The sequence below is a fragment of the Squalius cephalus genome (assembly GCF_949319135.1).
Source record: "Squalius cephalus genome assembly, chromosome: 13".
Classification (NCBI taxonomy): Eukaryota; Metazoa; Chordata; class Actinopteri; order Cypriniformes; family Leuciscidae; genus Squalius; species Squalius cephalus.
In genome coordinates this window covers 4,386,834-4,410,450 of record NC_137134.1, presented here as the reverse complement: position 1 = coordinate 4,410,450, position 23,617 = coordinate 4,386,834, and the positions used below count along the sequence as shown (strand labels likewise).

General features: G+C 38.2%; 2 protein-coding genes and 1 long non-coding RNA gene across 3 annotated transcripts; 1 reads left to right on the top strand and 2 right to left on the bottom strand.

Moving 5' to 3' along the window:
- Window positions 1-6,651: 6,651 nt before the first annotated feature.
- Window positions 6,652-8,107, top strand: LOC307170545 (uncharacterized protein; the record flags this gene model as incomplete). Its single annotated transcript, XM_079891668.1, has 3 exons — window positions 6,652-6,732; window positions 6,836-7,020; window positions 7,156-8,107. 3 exons carry the CDS (start codon window positions 6,652-6,654, stop codon window positions 7,928-7,930), a joined length of 1,041 nt encoding a protein of 346 aa, XP_079747794.1. The 3' UTR covers window positions 7,931-8,107.
- Window positions 8,108-11,911: 3,804 nt separating this feature from the next.
- LOC307170412 lies at window positions 11,912-14,361 on the bottom strand. Its single transcript, XR_013823378.1, has 4 exons — window positions 13,998-14,361; window positions 13,451-13,762; window positions 12,549-12,727; window positions 11,912-12,079 (listed from the first exon to the last, which is right to left on the bottom strand). It is a non-coding gene; the product is annotated as an uncharacterized lncRNA (long non-coding RNA).
- Window positions 14,362-15,712: 1,351 nt separating this feature from the next.
- LOC307170544 (uncharacterized protein) lies at window positions 15,713-22,094 on the bottom strand (the record flags this gene model as incomplete). Its single annotated transcript, XM_079891667.1, has 8 exons — window positions 15,713-15,856; window positions 18,236-18,283; window positions 18,368-18,436; window positions 18,519-18,626; window positions 18,984-19,076; window positions 19,171-19,424; window positions 20,160-20,282; window positions 21,953-22,094. The coding sequence occupies 8 exons, from the start codon at window positions 22,092-22,094 to the stop codon at window positions 15,713-15,715; spliced, it is 981 nt and encodes a 326-aa protein (XP_079747793.1).
- Window positions 22,095-23,617: the final 1,523 nt, after the last annotated feature.

The following is a 23,617-nucleotide window of genomic DNA, read 5'->3' as shown; positions in this document are numbered from 1 at the left end:
ATAAGAATGGATAACATCTCGGCTGCAATAATAAATAACAGTGGGGATATAGGACATCCCTGCTTAATACCTTTTTGAATCGGAATCTTGGGGAAGTTCCTTGCGGCAGAAGGACTGTACTATTTGTATCTTTGTAAATTAATTTGACTATGTTTATAAATTGTTCACCAAATCCTAGGAGCTCTAAAGTCCGAAACATAAATCTGTGTTCGATCGAGTCAAAAGCTTTAAAAAAGTCCAGAAAAAGAATTAGGCTCTTGTTTTCTATTAGGTAATTATAGTCAAGTAAGTCAAGTATAAGTCGTATATTATTATGTATTGAACGTCCTCTGATGAAGCCTGATTGTGTGTCTGACACGATGTCCTCGATCCCCACTCCCGTCACTATGGTTCTGTAAACAGACACGGCAGAACAGCAGTGGGTTCATTCGCATCATTTATAATCTAACAAACAAACAAACAAACAAACAAACAAACAAACAAACAAACAAACAAACAGCCTCCACTTTCGTCTTGTTATGAAAGCGACGGAGGCAGGTGAGAAAACTGATTTTTATTTTCTCTCACTAAGTATAAATCATTCGAGCTATTAATAACGCGGTGTATATTGGGAAATAGTTTGATAAATTATGTTTTTTCCCCTGTTTTGCAGAGGAAGACATGAACGAGGCATCCAGTTAGAACTATGAAGAACCAATATAAGGTTATTATAACTATTAAAGGTTATATTTTTTAACCTTTATAAAGGGCATTTTTCCCTCATTTTATTAAATGCATGCTCCATCTTTCATTTCAAATTCTTAAATTTGATCATTCAATATTAGAATAATAAGACACTAGGCTGTTACCAATCAAATAAAATAATTTACATTGAAAAATTACTGTATTAAATGAGATTATGGGAGTGTAAATATTTTTTGAATAAACAAATAAGGAATGTTGAAAAGAATGATACTTTGAAACTAAACCGCCAGTAGGAGGCGGCAGGCGACCGTGTTAATGAGCGAGTCTTGTGCTTCTCAATATCCCTCCTCGTCTCCTCTCTTCTCCGTCCTCCATCCTATGACCCGGAAACTGATCGAGCTCAGCCATCTTGAAGGACATCTCAATTCTCTCATTGCACCGCGAGGAGTCGAGGATCGAGGAGTTAGGAGGCTTCCTGAGGAGTCATGAGCGAGGATACACAGGTGTATCCTATGCGGAAGAGTTTTATCGACTTAAACGTGACGCACGTCTAAATTCTCCTCCCCCTTCACATCGGTCACAATCATTTTACTTTATACTTTACCTTTGCAGTTTATATAAACCACACATCTCACATTTTTCAACAGGGTATCTTGATTTATTATTATTTATTGTGAATTTCTTAAATAAACAAACTTCAACAACATAAGGGCAGATCCTTTGAGCGCTGCTGATGACGCGATGAAGTGACGCTCGAGTGATCAAGTATTCCAATAGGCTTGTTTGAGATGAGCAAAATCTGCGCAGAATCGATCACCGGTGATCAGCGCGAGATGCATGCTGGTTAGAAATGTGTCCGAGTGCTGTCCGCCTTGCTCTGATGTCATGCTGACGTATGTCAAAAATCTCTCGCGAGCGCAAGGCACACCTGTCGGATTCTGCAGTCGAGTATGGCAAGCCATTTTAACATTTAAAAGCTAATTTTGACTATCCGGAATTAACATTGTAGATATCAACAATGTCTTTCTGACTAGTCGTAATTACATTTTGGATAGTTGGAATTGTCATTCAAGATATCTGTAACGTAATTGTGACTAGTCGAAACGACAGATAGAGATATCTGTAATTCAGTTTTGACTAGGCAAAACTGAATTACAGATATTTGCAATGATGTCATTGAAAACGACATTAAACTCGTCACACATCTTAAATGACAATTGCAGATATCTGTAATTCAGTTTCGCCTAGGCAGAATTAAAGTTAAAGATATCTCAAACGTCATTATGACTAGTGCAAATTATTGTGCATGACGTTGCTCTATTTTAGATATCCATAAATACGTAATTTCCCCTCCCCGCCCTAATCAAAGAAGAAGTGGGTTCATTTCCTTATTTCTGTGAATAGAAGAAGAAAGCAGTCATGGCGTTGGCTGTAATCGAAAAAACCACCAGAAAATGGCATGAAATTCAACGAGCCCTCACACAGGGGATTTGTGGAGAGAGAGAACGTCGTTCTATTGAACAGTGTGAAAGAAATCGCGGAAGAATTGAGCATTTGCTATCACCAGACACAAACAATGAACTCAAAAGCAGTTTGGCTCAACTAAAAACTCGAATAGACGCAGATTTCCATGCTGGGGAAGACAGACGTTTCTCTGTCAGGCGCATTAGTTCAGGTGAGTCTGTTTATCACTGCATTATCATTGCATTAACGTTAAAGGGGAAATCCGGCCGTTTAAAACATTTAGCGGGGTCTCCAACACGTCGCTCGCGAGCTACCAGTAGCTCGTGGCCTGACAGTAAGGGTAAAATCTTTCCGTGGCAGGGGCAGCTGCCACTGGCGCCTGTCACTCGACCTGCCACCGCTTTACATGCCTGTCACTCGACCTGCCACCGCTTTACGTGCCTGTCACTCGACCTGCCACCGCTTTACGTGCCTGTCACTCGACCTGCCACCGCTATACGCGCCTGTTACTCGACCTGCCACGGCTATACGTGCCTGTCACTCGACCTGCCACCGCTATACGCGCCTGTCACTCGACCTGCCACCGCTTTACGTGCCTGTCACTCGACCTGCCACCGCTATACGCGCCTGTCACTCGACCTGCCACGGCTATATGTGCCTGTCACTCGACCTGCCACGGCTATATGCGCCTGTCACGGCAATATGTGTCTGTCCCGCGACCTGCCACCGCTATATGCGCCTTTCCCGCGACCTGTCGCAGCTATACTTGCCTGTCAGTCGACACGTCACAGCTATATGCGCCTGTCCCGCGACCTGTCGCGGCTATACTCGCCTCAGTCGCCTGTCAGTCAACCCGTCACGGCTATATGCGCCTGTCCCGCGACCTGTCACGGCTATACTCGCCTGTCAGTCGACCCGTCACGGCTATACTCGCCTGTCCCGCTTACTGTCACGGCTATACTCGCCTGTCCCGCGACCCGTCACGGCTATACTCGCATGTCCTGCTTTCTGTCAAGGTTATACTCGCCTGTCCCGCGACCCGTCACGGCTATATGCGGCTGTCCCTTGACCTGTCGCTGCTATACTCGCCTGTCCCGCGACCGGTCACGGGTATATGAGGCTGTCCCGCGACCTGTCACGGCTATACTCGTCTGTCACTCGACCCGTCACGCCAGGGGCGACGCCAGAGAATTTTTAACATGTGCTGAGGGGGTGCTAGATCATTGACAGGGGAGCTGTATTTAGGGGGAGCTATATACTTTATATATATATATAGGCTACATGCATAAATGAGCAAAACTTGCCCACTAAATATTTAGCCTAATATTAAATAATTTTATTGACCACAATTAAAGTTTTAATTTTATTAAATTGAACAAGCCCACCATTCAGCATTCAATCAAATAGTTTTATTAATAATAATGTTATTTCAACATCGTTATTCCGACATAATATGTGTGCGTGCAACAAACAGCTGTGCATTTGTAAATCCGATGACGCGTGCATTGATTTTTATTAATAAACTAGTGTTTTCTGACAGCGTCGGCTGCAAATAAGAAGTTGACGATCACCATATTCGTAGTGAACGCGCCAATAGAGAGAAATGCACATAATGGATTGATTACATAATCAGAGAGTAGCCTTTTTCTTTTCGTTTTGAATTATTTCGTTTAAAGACATTTCAAGCTTTGTGTATTTGATGTATTTCTCATGTCTTTGTGAGGCATACACTGCGTTTCGTTAAATTAGGATGAGATGCGCTCGAGGGCACGTGCAATTCAAGTGACCGCACTGGCGCCTCCATGATTATATTGTCTGATTTGCTGCTTATTTATCCAGGTAATTGGTTGATGAAAAAAATATTAAAATTAAGATACAATTTATACAAAACGAAATTCACTTTAAAGAAAGGCTTTCTACAAAACAAAAGTTAATGAAGTGGTCAAAATCATGTCTGACCCGCTCCATGTCTCTCCATTTGCGCATCCTCTTACTCGTGCTGCTGTTCACTTTTCATAAATCAACGTAAATGGAAAAAAATAATACTATAATATTTTTACAAATATGAAACTAAATGCGCTTATTTAATGGCTACAACAGTAGGCTATAGTAGGCCTGAATTCTGAATTGTGCACACACAAGTTGAAAGGCATTTGTTCAAATCAAGTTCATGGATAATTGTGCATGCATTTATTATTCATTATGATACTAAAATCATAACAAAGTAGGCTATGCTATGTACACAAAAAAAAAAAAAAAAAATCAGATGAGCCCAGAATATGAACGCAAAGTTTAATTAGGCTACACGTTAAGCATTTTCCGCCCATAGAAAACCATTATAAGAACGCCTAATGTGGCTTAATGCAGAGAATGTCCCCTTACCTTATTATGTCGAAATAACGAGATTTTATGTCGAAATAACATACAGTATGTCGAAATAACGACTTATGTCGAAATAAGACTTCTTTTGTCGAAATAACGACTTAATATCTCGAAATAACAAGATATGTTTTCTTTTTTTCTTAAAAATGCGGTCCAGGGCTTTCATAGAATACAGCCTGAAATTTTGCTTCCAGAAATTATTTTTGGGGGTGCTATCGTGGTGCTTTGGTCTTTCTTGGGGGTGCTGAAGCACCTGCTAGCCCCTCGCTAGCGCCACCCATGGTCACGGGTAGGCTATACGCTGTCCCGCGACCCGTCACGGCTATCGCCTGTCACTCAACCTGTCACGGGCACGGCTATATACGCGCCTGTCCCGCGACCCGTCATCATGGCTATTATGTGCAGGTCCCGCGCCCGTCAAGGCTATAGGCCTATGCGCCTGTCACTCACGTTTAAAAAAAGATGGCTAGTTGTAATTCTACATGTAGCCTACACAAAATAGTAGTAGGCTAGGCAGGCTTAGCCTAATAATAATAATAATAATATTGATAATGATGATAATAATAATAATAATAGGCTAAATATAGTAATAATAATAATAGGCTATCTCAAGCCAACCTCACTGCATGCTATCTTGTAGATCTGTCATGTATATCTTATAAACTTGCACTAGTGCTAATATGAAATAGCTTCTTTCATTGTAGCCTATTTTGTAATTCAAAGGATAGCCTATAGAATATTTCAAGACAGTGCAATAGGCCTACATATTTTCCAAAAATGTTGATAACTTTAGAATAAATCTGCCTATTGTAATGCCACTGGTAAGGTTTGTCATTGTCACCTCACTCTGACCACATCACATCGATTTCGTAACTGCGCCACCTACTGGTCGAAAGTGATATACCATTTAACCATCTTATAAGATAGGCTAGAACTGTTTGATTTTCAGATCAACAGCCGCATAGCCGTGACTAGGTCGCGGGACAGGCGAGTATAACCGTGACAGAAAGCGGGACAGCCGCGTATAGCCGTGACGGGTCGCGGGACAGGCGAGTACCGTGACAGAAAGCGGGACAGGCGAGTATAGCCGCGACGGGTCGCGGGACAGGCGAGTACCGTGACAGAAAGCGGGACAGGCGAGTATAGCCGTGACGGGTCGCGGGACAGGCGCGTATAGCCGTGACGAGTCGCGGGACAGCCGCGTATAGCGGTGGCAGGCCGCGGGACAGCCGCGTATAGCGGTGGCAGGTCGCGGGACAGCCGCGTATAGCCGTGACGGGTCGCGGGACAGGCGCGTATAGCCGTGACGGGTCGCGGGACAGGCGCGTATAGCGGTGGCAGGTCGAGTGACTGGCGCGTATAGCGGTGGCAGGTCGAGTGACAGGCGCATATAGTGGTGGCAGGTCGAGTGACAGGCGCCAGTGGCAGCTGCCCCTGCCACGGAAAGATTTTACTCCCTCTCCTGATTTGAGGTAGCTCGCCAAGGGGCCGTTCACATATCGCGTCTTTTGCGCGCTCAAGTTCATTCAAATGTAGGCGCGCGACAAGCGCGCTCATTTTTTTCCAGGCGCAACTTTTCTGAATGCCACAAACCATATGACAAGAACCAACCAATCATTACAGGTGTTTTTCTCTTATTTGTTAATAAATCTTGTAGCAAAGCTACAGCAAGCATTTTTCGGTGGTGGAAATCTTTGTCCGTTGTGGAGAGCAGCGCATGGTTGCATAGTAACGACAGACGCCACAGGCAAATCGGACCGAATCTTACTATTAATAATAAAAAATAAGCTAATCATGTGCATTGTAAATATCATTCATTTATCTTTTTTTGACTCATTCTTTTTATAAAAAATGATTTAAAGGCTGAAATATGTGAGGTTTATCTTTTTATAAAACCTTTTTTGTCACAACTTAATTTGAACTTGATGCATAGTAACGTTGCAATTAAACCCTGTTCTTTTTGTAGGGAGAAGAGGCCGACCAGCCATTGATGTTACCAGAGAACACATTGAATTTCTGCTGAAGCAAGGCCATACAATTTCAAAAACTGCTGAAATACTGGGATGCTCCTCATCATTTCTGTACAAGAAATCAAAGTTGCTGGGTATACCTGTTAGAAGTATGCTGTCTGCAATAGATGATGGTGAACTAGAACAACGTGTGAGGCAACTTCAGAGCCAATACCCTAATTCTGGAAATGAGGTAATTGGAGGTCTTTATCTTTAGGCTGTATTTAATTCACATTTGTGTGCCATTGTTTTGTGAATATCATGTCAATTTAGATCTTTTCACAAATCTGTTGCAGATGATAAGAGCCCTGTTGCGCACACAGGGTGTGCTTGTTACACGGTCCAGGGTGCGTGAGATGTTGACACGGGTCAATCCTACTGCTGCTGCAAGGAGATGGAGCCAGACAGTTGCAAGACGTGTTTATCATGTACCTTACCCCAATAGTTTGTGGCACATTGATGGGAACATGCGTCTCATAAGGTTATTATTACCTTTTTAATATTTTGAAAAGAACTTCAGCAAATTAAAAAAATGGAGTTTACAGCTATATTGTTTGCAGTCTACTGTCAATAGTATCTTCATTTTCAAGTAATATTTGTTTTTCAACCTTTCTAGATGGGGCTTTGTGATTCATGGTGCAATTGATGGATACTCCCGTCTGATTACTTACCTCAACTGCAGCACAGACAATCGTGCCACAACAGTGCTTTCTCAGTTTTTGAAAGCAACATGCCTCTATGCCTTACCATCAAGAGTCAGATCTGACCATGGTGGTGAAAATGTCCTTGTGGCTTTATTCATGCATCTAGTTCAAGGACTTGAACACAGAGGTTTCATAACCGGACAATCAGTTCACAATCAGAGAATTGAACGCCTTTGGCGTGATGTATTTTTGCATGTGTTGCAGCAGTTTTACCTTATGTTCTACTCCTTAGAGGATTCAGAGGTTCTAAACCCAGATGATGATGTCCACAGACTTTCACTGCATATTGTTTATCTTCCTGAGATTCAAAAAAGACTGGAGCAGTTTAGACAGGCCTGGAACCTCCATCCGTTGCGAACAGAAAATAATCGCACACCAACTCAACTCTGGACAGAGGGCATGCTCAAAAACATTGCAACAGACAGCACAGCTGTCAACAATGTGTTTGGGGAAAATCCCTACAGCGACCAAAACATTGATGCCATCCTAGCGCAGTATGGAATTCAAACACTGCCTACACTTGATGAGGAAGAGTTCCCAGCTGTTAATGTAGAGCCACCTCAACTCATCCTCACTCAGCAACAACAGACATCTGTACACAATGCAATCCAACACCTTTCTGATCTAAAGATAAAATATCAGGCTTGCTGTACTGCAATTATCAGTATTTTGCAAACTCAGGTATAGTCCAATTCCAAGCCCAGAGACAAAAGTTTATTGGCTGCATATATTATCCAGGACTGACTGTAAGACATTTTTAGTTTAAAGAGCTTTAAGTTATATTTTCTGTTCAAATAAGGCGGTATGGTCGGTGCAGCTACAGCTGATGCATGGAGCTAATGTCAGGTGTGCCAGATTTGTGGGTGCCAGTCCAAACATTGGCAGTAGCTAACAGCACTGTTGGTGCTGTGTTATGTTTCGTCTTTCTTTTTTTTGTAGTATTGTTGGCTGACAATATTTGTATTGTTCCTTTCTACTGTTGTTCCTTTTTTGTAGAAAAAAAACAACAGAAAATCATCTAATTAGTATGAATGAGATTTAAATGTTGAACTCTTAATGTATGAAAAATGTGAAACATCTTAAGGTTTAAATTGAATATGAATCAATAGACAAGACTTGAAAATGCATGAAAAAGAAATTCAATTAATCCTTGGAAAAATGGAGAAGGATCTAACTATTTTGAATGGGATTGACAAAATGAATAATAAAAGATGAATAAACTGGTAATGTATGAAAAAAGATTGAATGTTTAATGGCTTGAATGAAAATTTTAGATCAACAGGTTTAACTGCCAAAAAATCCTTAAAGGGATAGTTCACCCAAAAATGAAAATTCTGTCATCATTTACTCACCCTCAAGTTGTTCCAAACCTGTATGAGTTTCTTTGTTCTACTGAACACAAAGGAAGATATTTGGAAGAATGTTTGTAACCAAACAGATCTTGGTCCCCATTGACTTCCATAGTATACTATGGAATACAGAAAATATATAATTGACTACAGAATACATTGACTTCCATAGTATACTATGGAAGTCAATGGGGACCGAGATCAGTTGATTACAAACATTCTTCCAAATATCTTCCTTTGTGTTCAGCAGAACAAAGAAACTCATACAGGTTTGGAACAACTTGAGGGTGAGTAAATGACAGAATTTTAATTTTTGGGTGAACTATCCCTTTAACATCAATCCATTAGTCACATTACTGGGGAATCCATCCAACCAAAGGATAGAACGTTTGTGGAGGGATGTATATTTACACGAGCTACAATCATTCTACAGCATATTCTACAGTCTTGAAGATTCTGAACTGCTTGATCCCAGCAACAACCTTCACATGGCATTGAGTCTTTGCCCACAGCTGAAAATTAAGAAATCCCAGCAGTAACTTTTGAACACTCAAATTAACCTTACTCCTCAGCAAATGGAAACGGTTTCCCATGGTATTGACCATATTACAGATTTAAAGATTAAGTTTCAGGTTTGTTGTGCAGAAATTGATAATGTTTTGGTAAACTAGTGTTGCAGATTAGAGTGTTATAAAGAATGTTATTTTGTAATATTTTAATATGTAAAAGTTTTAACTACAAGAATGCTCTGTTGAAAAATTAATAAATACTTAGATGCTAACATTGAAAAAATATATATATTTTCGATGAAAAGCTGGTGAACAAGTGAGAGAACCTGAACAGTTAATGAGCAATGTAACAGTTTTCCACAATAAACACGAACATGCATAATGCAGAACAATGCATTTTATTTTGCAATGATGCACATCTCAAACATATTTGACTTCAAGGTGCTTCTTAATGGAAATTTAAATTTATAAAAGCTGTACTCAGTTGTGACTGTACCTAAAATTACTTAAGTGTAAAAAGGTAGGCTAATATTAAAGCTTAAAGCATGAGACTTCTGTAAGTCAAATCATTGACAACATTTTTATTTTATTGCTGAACTATTCCTTAAAAAAGAGGAAAAAATAACATTTTAACATTTCATGCAACACCAAAATATGGGCTCTGCATGATCCCCTCTGTCATGTAGGTCTTGAACAGTTCATATTCTGTGTGTATCGGCAGTCGTAGTATAATGAGGCAAGTATTGGCCTCTGGAAAGATTTTCCTGTCTTGATGGAGGAACTCTATTGGGGGAAACCCAGAGGTGGCACTGTGGAGGCTCCAGTGGCAAACTCCATTATCATTTCAAGAGTGACTCCATCAGTCTCTCCCTCTGTAAAATATATGTACAGAAAAATCACAAACCTCAAAAGACTAACCTAAAATGTGTGGTACATGCAGTTCTTTGACAGCGATATTTTGTTCTAAACAGAATTAGCCAGCCTGTCTAATTATGACTACATCTAGCTGCAGGGTTTCTATATATTGTCTGATTACAAAAAACAAAACAAAAAAAACACACAATCCTAAGTATTTGTTCTGCATAATGGTTAGATTTACCAAAAATCTAATAATTTTTCACTTCAAACACTTGTTTTCTTTAAATCTAAGTCACTGTTTTTATTAATCACTGTTTATAGAGGAACAATAGCATAAAACAAATACAAATGACACATTACAAGAGAATTAAAAGCTACATTAAGTAGCGTTAGCATTCTAGCTATTAATTTAAATGCTCCTTTAAATGTGTCCTGCTCATAATGAAACATAAATATTTGAATATAAATATCTGAATATAAATATTTACTGTAATTGTAATGATTCAGGACAAGGCACAAATACAATTTGGAAAATGGATTTAAGTATTCACTCATTATACTGTAGAAATTTTAAACATGTTGAATTTATTTATATTTTTTTTACATGGCATACCTTTAACATTACATAAAAACATGTCATACCTTCAACATCGATCAACCAGTCCCTCCAGTAGCATATGGTCTGGTTTTCCTTTGCCCTTCTGTTGCTGCCTTGTGGGGAAAAGTTCACATAAAAAAGACTGCTGAGGTCCTTTGCTTGAAGGGGCCTCTGCTCATTGACGAACATGTCATTAAAAAGTGCAGGATATTTCTGCATCTCTTCCAGCAAACCGAGAGTTTGCAACCCTTCTGAAAACCTGCATAACAAACAAAGCAGTCAATGGAAGTTTCAAGCTGATGATTAGTTATGTTGTCAAAAAGTAAAGGCTTAATTTACTAACTAAAGTCCTGGGGCCTCATGTACAAAGACTTGCGTGGAATTCATACTAAAACATTGTGTACGGACAAAGCTGTAAATGTGCGTACGCACAAAAAAAATCAGATGTATGAATCTCTGCGTACGAAGGATCCCACACATATTCTCTTTGTACATCCCAGTTAACGTAAAATTGAGCGCACATGCACGAGCACAACGCCCCACCCAGTCTCCTCCCTTAATTAGGGCAATTTAAATATGGTAATGAGTCCACTTTGGCAAAAGAAAGCAGTAAGAAAATGGCTAAAGCAAGCGGCAAGATTCGAAACTTTACAGAAAGTGTGTAGGTGCTACTATCGGAGGTAGAAACGAGAAAAAATATTTTATTTGGAACTTTGTCCTCCGGAATTAATAAAAAAAGGAAAAAATATGAGCGTGAGAGTTTGGCTGATGCCGTCAATGCTGAATTATTATATAAATTATAATAATAATAATAATAATAATAATAAATATATATATAAATAATTTTTTATTAATATTATATTAGAAATTTATTTTATTTTATTTATAGACTAAGGGTTGTATCAATTTGCATATGCTTTTATATGTTCTTACTTAATTGCATAATTGATAGAATATTCCCATAAGGCTCGTGTGACAATATATGTAAATTATTTTATAAATTGCAAATGAATCAATGCTTCCCTCGGTTGGTGGTGCGATAGACTTGTAGAACAATTCGTTGTGTAATGTTTGCAACTTCACTTCATTGCCTGTAAGAGTCGCCAACGGACAAAAACAATGAGAAATGTACGTACACTAGACATGAAATTGGCGTGGAGGAACGCACATTCTCGCGTTAATTTCACTGTTAGTACATACGACCGTGAGTGTGAAAGCTGGCGTACGCAAAGTTTTTGTGCGTACGCAAGATTGATACATGAGGCCCCTGGGGTGTGGAAACCCATGAGGGTGAATAATTAACAACAGAATTTCAATATTTGGGCAGACTAACCCTTTAAATCACTTACTGGTCCAAGGCAGCCCGCAGTCTCCCATTCACAAAGAACTCTGCAGCTGACTGGACAAGAGAGTTCCTTTCTGTCAAGTGTGATATATATCTCAAGGCACCAATGATACTTAAGCTGTCTGCTGCTTCTGCAATGGCACAATTTGCCTCCTGAACAGTTGTTGCTTCCTGTATCTAAAACAGTTGCGAAAAAAAGAATGAAACTGTTAAGCAAAGAGAAACGTTCAGCCTGATGGTGGAAAAGCAGCTCTAGATGCCCTGTGTTCTGTATGACACTGATGCCTGCTCAAGCAGAGCTGAGCAACATGTACCCATTAACTGTTTTTATATGTACTTTGAAAGCTGTAGCTTCACAATTATGGTAAGGGGCATTATATTTCTGACACACACTTGAGGGTATTTTGTCAATCACAATGCACTGGGTCAGCTGACCAATCAGAGCAGATGGAAGGAGGGGCTTTGTAGAAAACGCCACATTTGAGAGAGGCTGGGCATAGTAGAGGAGCTAAAATAGTGCACTGCATATGAAAAATAATGTTTTTTTTAAACATTGAAGCATGTCAACATATTTTCCAAATACACATGATCTTTAATAATAGCATCATTTTTAAACAATTATTGAAATTCTCAAACATCTCTGTACCTTGATTAGTTGCTCCCTCAATGTATGATCTCCAACCTCATCCACTGAGGCAGAGGATGTTGGGATGCCACAGATCTGCTGAAAAAGTCTTTCAGAGAAGAAATGTGGGCCAACTCCTCCATGGACGACACACATAGCAATCATCTTCCCCACTGATGCATACAACCTATTCTCCAAAGCTAAAGTAAAACAGAAATTGCACAATTGGGAGCAAAAAGTCAGAATTGTTAGATAAAAAGTCAGTTACCTTTTTTATTTTGTGGCAGCTTCAACAAAAACATCTTTGCATATGAAACAGTTACATACACGTGTAACTACTGAATACTTTTACAAATTTTTATTATAACGCTGTATAGATTAACAGTGTGAGTTGTAGATTATAGGATTATATTTAGATCTACCCTCATCACCTGAAAGGTTGCAGGAACGAGCACTGAGCATTAATCAAGTGAATGCAGTGATCTCATCTTTGCAACATGATTTCTGCGTTCTCACAAAATCATTTTATCATAACTAATAGCGCAAACAAGGTGTAAATAGCATGAGACTACAGTGTAGCACTGTCATTATAACGGACATTTTACGAGTCTGGAATCAATAAAACCCTTGAATAAAACCCTTTACTGGACTACCAAGTTAGATATTTCTGAAACAAGCAGAATGTTTTAATAGTACAATGTGAAACTTAGGAAATTTGATTTGTCAGTTTATGAACCCTCAAAAATACAAACACAAAAGATCAAAAAGACTATTCGACTGTTAAAGTGGAATCCAAAAGCATCATCTGACCAGTAGTGGCGGGAGAGAAAAAAAAAAGCATTTTTTCCATGAATACCAAATAGCTGAATAGCATTAAAACATAACCTGACACAAAAGCTTTCTTTTATAACAGGAGTACTGACCTTGTGTGTCTAGAGCCAAACTCCGGTCTTTCTCATGGCCCTGAAAGACATTTGATTGATGGATGGCCCGCATCAACAACCGCAAATATTCTCTAGTAGGGCCGCCTTCATCTATTGCCCCTTCCCCATTTTCCTCAGCATCAACAAACACTACATCTAATTTTGCTTGTGGGTTGAATCGTCGCCGCTTGATAGCTTGCAGGCTGCACTGTAGTATGTTTTCTCTGAACACATTTATTTGGTTTGCTTTTGGGCAGATGTTTCCATTGATTTTGCTTTGCAGTTTTTTTTAGAATGGTCTGTAGGTCAACCCTGCAAGAGACAAAGATTGGATTGTTTTTAGTCAAATGCTGAACATTATGGTATATTTTAGAATATTGCTAGTTGCATAAAGCCCCGCTCACACATGCAGGGACTTCCAGTCACAAAGCAACCTCATCCCATTATTTTTAAATGAAGAGATGGTGGCTTTGTGTGCGAGTGTTTGTTAATTTGCGAATGCATAAAAAGTATTTAACTAAGTAAATAAGCATATATAGGAACATACTCATCTAGGACCACGGACCTCCCTTGATCTATTAGGGATAGATCTACAATGTCTGATTGCTGGGGAGATGGAAAACTAAGTGGTGTCTCTTCATCAATATCAATGACAATTGGCTCTGTAGGTTGGTCTTCAAAATTAAAATTTATGAATGGAGTCTGGGCTGTGAACAAAGCCGCAGAGGCCAGAGCGACTGGAGACTGGGCAGGGGATAGAGCGACTGGAGACTGGGCAGGGGATAGAGCGACTGGAGACTGGGCAGGGGATAGAGCCACTGGAGACTGGGCAGGGGATAGAGCCACTGGAGACTGGGCAGGGGATAGAGCCACTGGAGACTGGGCAGGGGATAGAGCCACTGGAGACTGGGCAGGGGATAGAGCCACTGGAGACTGGGCAGGGGATAGAGCCACTGGAGACTGGGCAGGGGATAGAGCCACTGGAGACTGGGCAGGGGATAGAGCCACTGGAGACTGAACAAAGGGCGAATCCACTGGAGGCTGGGCAACATTTACAGGGTCACAGTGTTTTTCCTGAAATGAAACACACAGACATTAATGTAGACTGTAATCGCAGACTGAACACAACTGTACTGACTATACATTTGGGCATGATGAGCTATAATCTGTCAAGTACTGGATTTTATTTGGTAAATGTGTTTCCATCTTAGTTTATGTGCATGTTTTCAGGCAAAATTCACAGAAATAGGTGGATGGACACATAGCGAGGTTTCAAACATGCAAGACCGATGGAGAGGGGGTTTGAGTCACTAATAATAAAAATTTCAACTGATAAAAATGTTTATTTAATGTTATTCAAGTTAGATTTCATCTTAACTAAAAACTCTTCTAGAATTCATGTGTAATAAAAGTTCACATTGTTAGAGTCTTTACAGGCTTTCCTGTAGCTCAAACAGTAGAGCGTTGGCACTAGCAATGCCAAGGTCATGGGTTCGATTCCAAGGGAAAGGAAGAACTGACAAAATGTAAAATGTGTACCTTGAATGCAATGTAAGTCGCTTTGGATAAAAGCATCTGCCAAATGCATAAATGTAAATGTCTTTACATGCAAGGCTCATAAATATTTTCTCTCAGGCTAGTAGCAAATTAAATGAAATTGTGGAGGATATTAACTGTGAAAAGATGATTGACAGGCCAGTTTATGGTGTCCGTTTTATGACTGGATAGTATGTCCCAAAAGCTTGCCTAGTCTTCTCACACACTCAAAAGTATGTACTTTTTCTTCACAAAAAGAGCACATACTTTTAGGGCATGGTATAAGTAGGTAAACTGGGACGCAGGGATTCTTAACAAGCCTTAAGAAAACTTAACAGGGACAATCAGGCCAAAAAATGATAACTGATCAATAAAAGGTAATGCATATGGCCAAATCAAAATCATTATGAAAAAAAATAAAAAATTGTTCAAGTGATACTGTCGTAGTAACTTACCAGATAATCAAAAGGGGATGTCCAAAGGACATACAATGTAGAGAACGGTTTGATTCCATGATCTGAAATTGACCCAGTAGAAGTGCTTTCTATAGCATTTGAAGTAGTAGCTTCCTGGATTCTGAACACCTCACTGGCCATTTCATCTGTTCCAATAAAATCAAACAAGACCTAAAAACAAAGAGCCCATGATGGCAAATATTAATAAAGATATCCAGAAATGAGGAAAAATAACTAAATAAAACATCTATGTAAAAAACACCTTAATCCTTCACAATGAACTTCTTACTTGAATTGGATCAGACATGATGAACTTCCTCTTATTCACATCTCCATTTGGATATTTGGCTTTCAGATATTTTCCATCAAGAGGTTCAACACGGGCTGTCATTCGCTGGCGTCTTTCCTCAATGGCCTAAAAAAAAAAGAAAAAAAAAAGGATATAGATAGAGATATATATATAAACAAGTAATAAAACCTCGGTGAGTGTTTTAGCGCAATTTTCTGACCTCATGGGATCACAACACTAAGAGATAGTAAATCTTTTCCTGGATTTTTTTTTGTTTTTTTTGTGGGTTCCCAAGATTAGACCTTCCTTAACAATGCCGAAAACCCGAAGTCTCTAGGTGGTCTCAGGGTTTTTCCTACATTGAAAATTTTTTGGCGGCCGCCAAAACGATTTTTTGTCCCGCCAAAGCCTTATTTGATCTGTAATTGGGTTTTGTGAGTGAAGCAGGCTACTGACGGAGTGACGGAGAGAACGATCACATCGCCCCACCCCCGCGCGGGCACTCCCCGTCTTCAGTTCTGTCTTTGCTCTCTCCCTTCGCATCAAAATCAACTGATCCTAAAGGTCGGAAGACCGAATCCATGTTTCACGCGGTGCATTCGGAGAATATTTTTGCTGAATTAGCGCTGGGTGTGAATTGCAGTCAAAAAAAAAATGCCTTATCTTCTCTTACAACTTGTGACAAGCATTCCGCACATGCAGCTGACATAACTTTAAATAAACGCAAAAAAAAAAAAAAAAGTTTGAAGTGTTTTTGTGTGTGTTGACAAATCTTTCGTGATGTCCTAACAGTCTGGATTCCCAATTTCCCACACAACACGTCCGCTAAAGTCCGATTCGCGACCTAATGACTCCTTTGAGCCGAGGGACAGGACACTGCAGTTCACAAAGGTTCATAATTTGCATGTGCTTTAATGCCTTGTCGGTTAAACATTTAATTCGCGTGCTGATGCGCTGTTCTCGACGCGTGCGTTTCTCAGCGCGTGCATGTGAAGCTCACATGCACTAAAAGCCTGTCTACCAGCGCCTGGATACTGGACTAAGTTATCTTTCGAGTCTTATTGTGCTTATACTGTTAAATACACACAAGGTTTACATAAAGTCAGTTATGTCTAAAGTGAAAGCAAACTTGAGAAAATTGAGTAAATCTGCTTGTCAAAATGCGTTAGACGCGTCGCGCGCAGCTCTTTTAAAGAGACAGTAGCTTCAGTAAACACGCTGCCGCTTGTCCTTAAAGGGATAGTTCACCCAAAAATAAAACTTCTCATCATTTACGCACTCTAATGTTGTCTTGTTCCAAACCTGTATTAATTTCCTTCTAATATTTTCTAATATTTTTCTAATATTAATATTTTGAAGAATGTGGCTATCCAAACAGTAGCTGGTCCCCATTGACTTCCATAGGAGAAAAATATACTATGGTAGTCACTGGGGTACATCAACTGTTTGGTTACCCACATTCTTCCAAATAACTTCTATTTTTAACAGAAGAAACAAACTTATTCGAGTTTAAAACAACTTGAAAGAGTAAATTATGACAATTTGAATTTTTAGGAGAACTATTCCTTTAATGTTAATAAACCAACAAAACTATTGACTGATAACTTTAAGTAGCTTTAATAAGTATCAATGTATAATTCATACAGTGAAGTCTATTTTGTTTTAATTTCATATTTGTTCATTTAATTACTTTCTTCAATGCTACTGTTAAATACACCTACTGTAGCTGAAAACATAAAGCACTGTTTATTTAATTTGTATATTAAGTTGTGTATGTGTAATGTGTATCTTTGATCTTAATATTTAATAACAAAGAAAATAATGACAAATATTTTTATCTTTGCCCCTGTCTGCCATTTAGTTTTTTTTGTTGTTACCTAAGGCTTTGTTTTTTAAAATATGGACATTAGTTTGGCTGTAATGCTCAGTCACAAAATAGTAAAAACAAAATATAAAAAGAATCGTGATAAAACCGTGAATCGTGATTTTCCTGAAAAAAAAATTGTGTTATGATATTTTTGGCATATCGCCCACCCCTATGATGGCCCCCCCAAAAAATAAAATAAAAAGAATGAACAACCAAATATTAACAACGAGGAACAAAAGAAACAAACATCAAGGTATAGATATAAAATAAGTTGTAATCGCTTTCTTTTACTAGCCTGTCAGTGATCATTTTTTCATGAATAAATAGGATAAGAAAAAAAAAATCACAAACTGTTTCTTTGTATTTATTTTAAATGTAACATTTATTGTCAATATTGGGCTTGCGGATCATGTGGGTACTAGGGTACTCTTTGCTGTGTGTGGATGACCATGTCGGTCAGCCACCACCGAAGACCAATTTTGACCCAGGAAAAACCCTGGGTCTGGTTGAGGAGTAGATAGAAGTGCAAGATTGGTGCGCACAGACAGAACGGAAATCATGAGTTAACAATCGCAATTTTGTCCGGTGGAAAATTGCGCTAAAAATTAAACAATAAAATATTTAGTGGCAGCACTAACCTTTTTGCGCTTTTCTTCCAGAACCTCATAGCTGTGCCTCCTTCTGTCCTGAAATACCATATATGTAATACACATTTTTTGTTTTAAGCAAAAATTTAACCTTGGCAAGCAAACTGTGAATAGTCAAATTACCTTTTCTATATCTGCCAACAAAGCAGCATTATATTCTTCATCTTGCTGGGAACGTACAGCTCGCCACTCCTGAAGGAAATAAAGTACAACTATGAGTCACAAATCAGTCATATTTACAACCATTGACAACATCAAAAATAACTTCACTCACACGGAGATTTACAGATTCTGTAGTCTCAGAGCTGAAGGAGATTTCATCAAGTGCTGTAGTGCTGGATGGTTGTGAGTTCTGGGGAATGGCTGCGGATGGTGTCATTACCTAAGAGAAGACAAAAAATATATAATGACAAAGAATTTGTTAGTCACTGCACAGTAAAGAAGTTACTTGAACTGTCACCTAACATTAAATGTGCACTGTGCAAAAACATATCATTTATATTAAGGTTAATGAAAGGCCAATTCAACTGAATTGAAACTGAAAATATCCATCTGTAGAAAAAACTGTTATCCTAGGGAATGTAACTGCTCAGACATCACACAGAATAAATAGATACATCTTAATACTGTACATTTTAAAAAAAATAACAAAAGGGTTTTTATTTGTATTTGTCACTCATCACTAAAAAGTGTATAGTGGACATAAAATCATTAGATGTGCAATCATTTTAATATGGACCTGATCTGAAACCACTTCTGAGGTCTCATCTACTGCTGGAGCTGCGAGTGGTGGGAATGAATTCTGGGACATGGCAGAGGGTGGTGATGTTACCTGAGCAGAGGGTAACTTCAGTTATAGGCATAGACATTACAGAGAACACATTTATATGATAGTATGATATAAATCCCTGTGCATAATTCCATACCTGCAAAACATTGGCTCGTGGCATGATGTAAAGCCTGCTTTTGCCAACAACAGCTTTTAGTTCCTTCACAGAACTAACTTGCAATTTCTGGATCTTGCGTCCTTTGCCTGTCCTTGCCAATTCAAAGCCTACCAAATTTAAACTGATACGAGGGTAGCTTTGGCAAACAAAGTTGTTTAATTCAGATAAACTCCAGTTTAACACAATCTTTGAGTTTGTGCATCCGGCCTCCGTTGACTCATGCACAGGTTTTCCTAAAAATGGAAAAGTAAACATCAGTATAATCAGTTCCTAGTGGCAAAGTAACATTCATTAGTTGCTGCAAGATCTTTCAGGACTCCTAGCATTCAGGACTCATTTTCAGACATAATCGTAGTGTTGCCAAACCCCAAAAGTACACCTGTATGACAGTTAACCTAAGATCATTTGTGTTTCTACAAAGTTTACAGCTTTGAATCTAAACAAACCCATACACTAAGAAAATTGCAGAAGAAAGAGCCTGGTCTCACTCACAAGGCCATCACACATTTGACCATATGTGAAAGAACATTAACATACAATATATGGTGTAGCTTGCCTTAGCGTCTGAATGCACCACCCAGATCCTCACACTAACCATAACCACCACTGACTAACTTCAGATAGCTAATGCAAAAGGATTCATTGGGAGGTATTTCTGGACACTTTCAAAGTGATGCCTTAACATGAGAAAGTGTTGCATAGGTGTAACTATTAAAATGGCTACATGGAAACTGTTATAGAAATGCATCAAAGAGTAAACTGCTCTACAATATTTCTTTAAAACAAATGTTAAATGTATTAACAGTCAAATGTTTCCCAATATAGAGACATTACAACAAATCGGACCATACAGGCTCAAGCTAACAAAATTCAAAGCAGCTCATTCCATAGCTTTCTTTGCAAGAAGGTAAGATAAGGTGTACAAGTAAATAACACTCAATTCTTATCTGCTTCAATCTCACATTTACCTAATCCATGTTTAGCCAGTTCCTCAAGTTCTATTGTGGGGGGCAGAAAACCATTATCTGGCCCTGGGAGGAGGAAAAGTTTTGCTTGCCAAATAGGGTTTTCCCTGCGGCCACCAGATCCTCCTGTAAAACACAAATACATAAGTGTCAGCAGTAATTCTTGGCTAAAATGTGTGTGTGTGTGTGTGTGTGTGTGGGGGGGGGGGGGATTCATGCTTAAAATTACTGTAAGCTATAGTTAACATAAGATTTATGAGAGAGATTCACTCTAATACACTTTAATAAAGATGCTGGCATGCATGTTATTCTTGCAATGGAAGTGCAATAACACTTAACTTCCTTAGAACAGAAAAAAAGAATTCTCTGAATTCCCCTAAATTAGATTCTGCCAAAAAGATCTTTAGCTTAAAGAGAACTTACAATATATGGCAGAACGCTGTTATCTAAAGCTGAAGGAATTTCACACTTTGTTTATCCTTCTATATCCATTTATGTTGATTCGGTTGCCTGTAAATTTATTGACACTTAATTTTAAATTTATATGGAAAAATAAAGGGCAACACACCAGCAGGAAATATTGAACTCAACCGTACTCAAAGGAAGGTTTGCATGTTTTAGACTTTTTACCTTGAACCAGGTTTTTAAAAAACTGGTTGGAAAAAAATGTTTAAAGGGGAATTCAGTCTGGTTTTGGATTCCTAATTTGATTTTTAAAAGATGTGGAAATTTAAAATTTTTGCTTTCTTGTGACTTTAAATGTACGAGACTACCTATGAAACTTTCCATGTTATGTCATGGAAGCTGATCTTTAAACACAATTTTTCTCCTCATATCATATGGAACAACCAATATTATCAGCCTGTAAATCATTTTTCTTCCCTTATTGGTTTAATAAGGGCATTGTTTTTTTGTTTCAGACTTAGTAAACAATAGTGGAGACTTTATTCTTAAGATTGAACTATATGGTTTAAATGTATCAAAACAAAACTACATTAAGCTCACGAAGACTAAATTGTGGTTTTAAATTTCAGCTTCCATCTTGCATTTCATCAGTTGTGTAATATTTCTGTCAGTAAGGTTCTTTTTCACTCGGATGTCTCTGAAAATAAAAAGCTAGATATATAAAATTTTTGTATGATGGTATCATATTCACAAAGCAAGACAGGCCTACCATAAATTCAAATACCTAACTGCAAAGTATTTTCTTATGATTTAAAATTATTGTCATCACTTCAAAAAAAAAAAAAAAAACCCTCCAATAAAAAAAGCTTTACGTTTTATAAATGTAACTTTTAGTTTTTCCTTATCTCTGTATCCCCACATGTTCATGGTTCTGTATTTCATTTGTACTGATTTATAATTACGCAAAAAAAAAAAAAAAAAAAAAGTGAGCTAGGTCTTGTGCTAACAAACTCGTCTTTGTACACGAACAATGTTCTCAATGCTTGAGTTCATAGGGACCCTTATAATACTAAAAGCAAAGTGTCATGTTGTCGTGCCTTCTTGAGATTTAAGAAATAGCTATTTTTCATGTATATTTGCAGTAGTTCTAGCTGCTAGTGCACCTAGCGAACCCATTCAAAAAGCCATTAGTTAGACCTTAAAAGTGAAGTTTTTATTGTCAATATAAATTTTAAACGAAGTAGCAGGCTACATTTGACTCGAGTACATTCACAAAAAGACCCTATAATGCATTTTGGCAACTGTTTTGCTTTAAGTTATTAAACAACTACCCCGAACCTCTGATAGCACATTAGCAATTCTGATGTTAAAAAATAAAAAATTACCTCGACCTCGATGAACTCGCCGGCGAAATAATCGTCTTGTTGTGGAAAGTAAGGAATCATCATTTCTCGCTGCCAGCTCCTGTCTTGCACGGGCTGCAGCATTAAAAAGACGATTAAAAATTCCTTCGCCCTCTGGCTGCTCCAACATGGTGCTAATCAGTGCTAATTAAGTTAACAGTTAACAGGTGCGATTTGAATGATTAAAAAAACAACGCTCCCGCCTAAAGTGTGATGCGGGCCTAATTTGCATACAGATATCTGCAACGTCATTTCGCCTAGTCAAAACTCTAATTTAAGATATCTGTAATTACATTTTGACTAGGCAGAATGAAAGTTACAGATATCTCAAATTTCAGATATCTCTAATCAAAATTTATTTCAAGATATCTATAACTTGATAATAGATATCTACAATTAAATTATGACTATCCCTAACTCCAGTTTGAGATATCAACAACGTAATTTCGCCTAGTCATAACTCCAGTTACAGATATCTACAACGTCATTTCGCCTAGTCAAAACTTAATTTAAGATATCTGAAAAGGAACATGTAGATATCTTGAATTAAGGTGAATTAAAGATATCTTGAACTGGAGTTATGACTAGTCAGAATCAAATTGAAGATATCTCAAACTAGAATTACAGATATCTACAATTCAATTGCAGTATGGCAAGCCGTTTTGACATTTAATCTATTTCCCGTACTAGTATCTATTTTCATGTTACTAGTACTTATTTTTTAGATACTAGTATCTTTTCCATTAAGTACTAGTACTTATTCATTAGATACTAGTACTTATTCATTAGATACTAGTACTTATTCTTTAGGTACTAGTACTTATTCATTAGATACTAGTACTTATTCATTAGATACTAGTACTTTTTCTTTAGATACTAGTACTTATTCATTAGATACTAGTACTTATTCCAATAGTGACTAGTATTTAATTATACTCTTCCTGTTAACAAAAAATAGAACTAGTTCTTATTGTTTAGTTACTAGTAACTTATAAGACCAAAGATATCTTGAACTTAATAGATACTAGTACTTTTAAAATTTGCATTTCTGCCCAGTATGCTAATCGTATGTTGAATATTAATGAGCCAGCAACGTATAGGATAGAGATTACACAGGATACGGAAAGAAGAAGACGGAAAGAAGAAGGGAAAGACAGAAGGTGAAAATGGCGGAAGTACTTGAACAAATATGTAGAAAATGCAAATATGTTGAACGATCGATAAACCAGGGAAACATTGGAAGCGCACAGCTGATGGCCATTGATTCTTCATTATTAAATTTGAGAAGAATCGAGGGACTGTTATCTTCTGAAACGATGGAAGAACTTCTCAGCAGCATTGAGGATCTCAGAGTTTTCATCAGACAGTCACTCGGGGAGCGCAGAGATGAAGCTTTCACAGTCTCTCGAATTCGCTCAGGTATCTGTAATATGTTTACATTAAACTATACATAACCTCTATACTGCAGCTTGTATCATACACAGATGCTTTGTATTTACTGTCACAAGTCTAGGCTACTAAGTAAAACCAAAGTAGCCTGAATTTAATAACATGTCTGTTAAGTCCTTTATAGGAAACAAAACTTGCAAATTACTTCTATTGGCCTAGCTATAGCCTATGTCAGACATGAAGTAGCGAATAGAAGCCTATTTA